This window comes from Argiope bruennichi, chromosome 6, assembly GCF_947563725.1.
Source record: "Argiope bruennichi chromosome 6, qqArgBrue1.1, whole genome shotgun sequence".
In the NCBI taxonomy this organism is placed as follows: Eukaryota; Metazoa; Arthropoda; class Arachnida; order Araneae; family Araneidae; genus Argiope; species Argiope bruennichi.
The window spans coordinates 135,290,503-135,295,853 of record NC_079156.1 but is presented as its reverse complement, the minus strand read 5'-3'; the positions used below and the strand labels follow the sequence as shown (position 1 = coordinate 135,295,853).

Below are 5,351 nucleotides of genomic sequence, written 5' to 3'. Positions count from 1 at the left end.
AAATTTGTCAATGGTAGGATCTGACACGAGTTCAATGTATAATGCACTTGTTGTTGCACAAGTAAATAGTGCTATGAAGACTGTCTCTTGATTTCAAACAGCGGATAGTCACAGGTCCAGCAAAATGAATTCCTGTGGTAGTAAATGGGGCAGAGGCAAAACTCTTTCAGAAGGCAGAGGAGCTTCAATTTGTTTTCCATATTTCGCCTTGGGGAGCTTGCAAGGTAGGCATTTGTGAAGAACCTGCTTTATAGCTTGACGTCCTTTCAGTATCCAAAAGGCAGAGCGTAACTCGGAGAGGATTATAAGTATACCTAAATGATGGAGACGTATGTATACTCACATGGATCAAGAGATGGGCAAAGGGGTGGTTTCCATCAAGTAATAAAGGGTGTTGAATATCAGAAGAAATGTCAGAAAATTGAAGTCTTCGTCGAAGTAGCCATCTTTCAGAAAGAGCTTGAAACAGGAAATTTTTGATTTTGTTGGCAAGGGGCCTTTACCTTTAAGGCATGTATTTTAGCCGGGAAGCATTGATACTGTGCAATCTGGATGCAATATTCCTTGGCTTTTTCTATTTCGTTACAATTCAATTTATTAGTAATATGTGGCCGAGACTTGCAGTTTCGTACAAAACGTAGAATCCAGGCAAACACACGAAGTTTTGTATAAGAAGTATAACGAGATATATCTATAATGGGTTCTAAAGTTGCAACGTAGGAAAATTGAAATTCCGTTTTTCGCAATTCCACTTCGGCTAACGGCTGTGCATGTGATGACAAATCGTTGGTAGGCCAAATTTCCGGATTCTGTGTCGGCCATTTCGAGCCGTGCCACCAAGACTCCAAAACCCGATAATTGTGATGGGAAAGTACCACGGGTTAGATGATCCGCAAGATTGTTTTTACCGGGGCAGTGACGCCATTGTGCTGGAGCAGTGTATTGAAGAATTCCCGTTGTTCTGTTGCAAACGAATGTTTTCAACGGTTGGGATCTTCCTTTATCCAGCTTAGAGCTACAGTATAATCACTCCATAGCATGGCTGTGTAAGTTCATGTTCGTTTCTCTGCAAAAGTATTGAAGTAAGCGCGCTCCTAAGTAGTGCGACTAATAATTCAAGTAGCGGAAGAGTTACTTTCTTGACTGGAGTCAATTTATTTCGACTACAAATGAGATTGACCTCTGTAGAGTTGTCAACTGTGTGACGAGCGTACAAACAAGCATCATAAGCACGGACAGAAGCGTCGCAAAACGCATGTATAGTAACGGCATGTGAAGGACCAATCCATCTTGGGATGTGTATATCATTCAGCCACCTGTGCCACTGTTGTGCTACAGCTGGCGATAATAATTCATACCACTGAATACCACCAAGCTAATATCTTGGAATAATATCTTCACAATAACTGTAACTGGAGCGAATAGGCCTAGAAGATCGTAAAACTTTGAAATTAACTTCAGTATTAAACGCTTTGTTACTGGTTCTTTAGATGCTCGAACAATCTTTTCCTGCACGGCAATTCCAAAAACATCTCTGTCAATATCGAATTTAACCCCTAAGACCTGCGTAATATTTTAAATGGAACGTTTTCTTGTTTCCACACCTCTTGCAAAATCTTAGAATTTGTAGTCCATTTGGCAAATGGTAGGCTAATATGTGATGTAAGTTGCTGCATTTCTTGATACAGAATTGTAGCTTCAGTATCTGAAGATGTCCCTATGACAAAATCATCCATATAGATCTTATTCTTAATGTGTTTAGTTGCAGTAGGATACGTTTGCTCGTACATTGTAGCCAATTCACAAAGAGAAGCTGATAATAAAAATGGACTTGAAGTGAGTCCGACGGGAAGACGTGTGAATCGGTAAATTACAGTTTCATCTTTTATGCAGAGTTTTCCATCAGTATATGTTGTCTTGTACCAAAGAAATCGTGTTGCGTCTCTGTCTTCGTCTGATAGTAGCAGCTGTAGAAATGCTTGGCTTCCGTCACAAGTAATTGCTATTTTTGAAAAGCGAAATCTCAATAACGTAGCCATGATATCGGGAAGTAGATTTGGTCGAATTTCAAGAGCATCGTTTAAAGATGGGTGATTTGGCGAATGGGAAAATGCGTCGAAAACTATACGACACTTGGTTTCTTCATTTGCAATTTTCTTTACCGTATGATGCCGTAAGATAAACGTTCTTTATTGCGTGCTTCATGTGATACGATTTCAACTTGTTTTTCATCAATGTACTCTTGCATGTGTTCAGAATATTCTTGTTTAAAAAACTGTATCCGTGTGTAGTTTTCTTGTTAAAGAATTAAAAGACGATTTGCGACTTCATAATTGTTTGATGAAAATTGAACTTCTGGTTTCCATGGTAATTTTACTACTCGTCTACCATCGATGATTTCAAAAGATTGATGAAAATTTATCAAGAGTTATAGGTGCTTTTTATCTCTTGAATTGTTTGTATGCCAATGCTTTTCTATATTCCAGAATTCGCGTACCATATCGTCTGTTAAGAATTCAGTTAACCACGTGATCTTCCTGGGCGGAGCTAGCTGCCAATCATGTAAATATCACGTGGTCTCTGTTGATGTTAGTATCCCCCCCCACTATCAAATAAATTATTGTACAGTTCATGAAATGCAATAATTTACATCGTCCAATGTTTGAGTTGAAGTATCTGCATTAATATTATGAACTGTAGGAATGAAGGAAACTGCTGCGTGTGATCGAGGTCCACTAAGTACACACCCAAAAATTGATGGGACCAAGTTCAGGGAATCCGACAGCTTGCTGGAGGTTTAGAATTCACGACATTCCAGTAGCAATCTGCACCGATTAAAATCTCAATTGGCAAGTCCGACAGTGAATCATCTGGGTCCACAAGCCTCAGTCGTTTGTTTTCCGCGAAGCGTCAGTTGGCGGATGTTATGCACACTTATTGAGGCTTTCGAATGCAATAATGTCGACTTTAGATTTGTCCCAGATGCTTGATAACTGAAATTGTCTTCGCGTTTGGCTAAAACTAGATGAAGATTCGAACACTTGAAGATCTAAAAGTCTCTAGTTCGATCCCGGATTTCGGCACCAAAATATTTGGATTTGTCAGTATCAAATTAGACTGAAAATATCAAAACATATTACTTTATTCTTCTCAAACCTAACTATTTACAGCTGTTGCCAACTGCGCAACAGAAATATTTGATATAATCTTGTTTCCTACAAGGCTACTCTTTATTTATATATTATTAAATACCTCTTATTAACATTAAAGATTTTAATCACTCTTACGTACTACGACTATTTTATGAAAAAAAATATTCATCATTAGTTACCAATTACAGTACACTCTCGAGTATCCGGATAACAAAAAACGGATAGGCCGGAGTTCTATGAACTCATTTCTTTACTCACCAATACCAGAAGACAAAGCTTTTATATGAAACACACCACTTTTCACTTTCTGAACGATTTTTTTTTTTTTTCAGTTCCTCCACTGTATTTTTCTCAACTCCTAAGTTATATTTTTTACTATTATACCAGTCTAGTTGCGATACAGCACGTAATTTCTCCACCATATAGTCATCAACTTTTTTGCGATTATCACACATTTTGGAATCTTCACTGTGATCCTCTTAAAAAAATACTAAGCATACACGAAAAACAATTTACGAATATTGTACGTGCAGTGCAGTTACAATCAGGAACAGCGGCAGGTAATAATTTAAGTATGTTACACGCTGATGAACAACTTGTATTTTGCACACGACACCTAAAAGGATCATAGCAGACGGCTGCTTCCAACGCCTTGGCAATGTTGCCAATGCAACTCCTTATCTTCTTCATTTAATTACTATAAAACAAAACTAGGCCAGATAGTACAGAAGCCAGATAGTCGCGAACCGGATACTCAGGAGTGTACTGAACTTCTCCTTTAAGCAGCCTTTGATGAATTTGAAATTATTCAGCCGTGTGGAGTTTCCACACTTTGATAAACAGTATCATAAATTTTCACTTATAATTTCGAATACACACTATAAACAATTTTATTAAAAATAACAAATTTTAGGAGAATTGTTTCAGAAAGATATAGTGGCAGGAAGATTATTGTGATGCTGACAAAATAAAAAAGTTAATAGGAAATCATATTTAATTATTTTATATTAATGAACTCAATTAATTTTCTGTTACAAATTTTTGTACATTCTCATCCTTTTAGAATGATACCATTTTTTTTTTTTTTTTTTTTTTTGCATTTATAGAAAATAGGTAGTTTTTACTTTCATAGGGAAAAGTGACCTTTCTTGAATAGTCAGTGAACAGTCGTAATTAAAAAAAAATCCAATTCTATGCCCAAAAAATATTTTTAAAACATCTCCAATTATATAATTTTTATATCAGAATCTGTCATAACTAAAAAAATATAAAATTGAAATAAATTTCACTCTTGCTTTAATTTTAAAACACACACACACACTGTTTAATATCCTATTTTGAAATAGACTGCATGAATTTGAACAACATTAAGAAGGCTGACAGGTCATAAATCACCACTGATTTTAATTTTTTTCATACCTCCTTTTCCTCCAAACTTCTGCATCAAACCAGCCCCAGCAGAAAGGCATTAGACACAAAAAGAATTTGTGTTTCAATCTCATATTCGGAACAAATATTTGACAAACACACAATTTCTATTCTTAATGCAGAAACTGCTAGCAAATCATCAGTGTAGTTTTAAAAAATTGAATTAACATAGCAGATGCTGTTTTGATTTTGAACTGCAGTTCTAAAGATAGATTAAAAACCAATCAAGATGAAAAGCAATGAATTAAAGCAATAACTATTGTTTTTGATTTCTTTTTATGGGTTTTGATTCATCCATTATTTTAAAATAAAAATTGTATATTTTTTTTACTTATGTTCAAAATGAAGCATCAAAGCATTCAATATCAAGCAATCAATTCATTCATAAGTCATTCTAGATGGTAATTATAATTTCACAAATATATTCCTAATTAGTGACTGAAATATATTATTAACTTTTCATACATTAACTCAAAATTGGAAAGATTTTTAATTGCCATTTAGAATTTTTTTCACATAGTACATATAATATATGCAGTCAATAATTGGAAATAAAGTTCTTAATCTCAAAAAAAGATTATCGGAAGAATTGACTAGACTAAAAATTACTTAAAATAAATGCTTAACTATTTTTATTATAATAAATTGAAGAATTTAATATCCATTATTTAAAAAATGCATATTCAAACATTCGATTCTAATTAATGTGTGATTGAAAAAGAAAAAAAAAAAAGACCAGACATTAAAAATACCATCTTTATTCCTTTTTTT

At 34.6% G+C, this 5,351-nt stretch overlaps 1 protein-coding gene across 1 annotated transcript; it reads right to left on the bottom strand.

Moving 5' to 3' along the window:
* Positions 1 to 1,556: 1,556 nt before the first annotated feature.
* Positions 1,557 to 2,039, bottom strand: LOC129972077 (uncharacterized). Its single transcript, XM_056086058.1, has one exon. The coding sequence runs from the start codon at positions 2,037 to 2,039 to the stop codon at positions 1,557 to 1,559; it is 483 nt and encodes a 160-aa protein (XP_055942033.1).
* Positions 2,040 to 5,351: the final 3,312 nt, after the last annotated feature.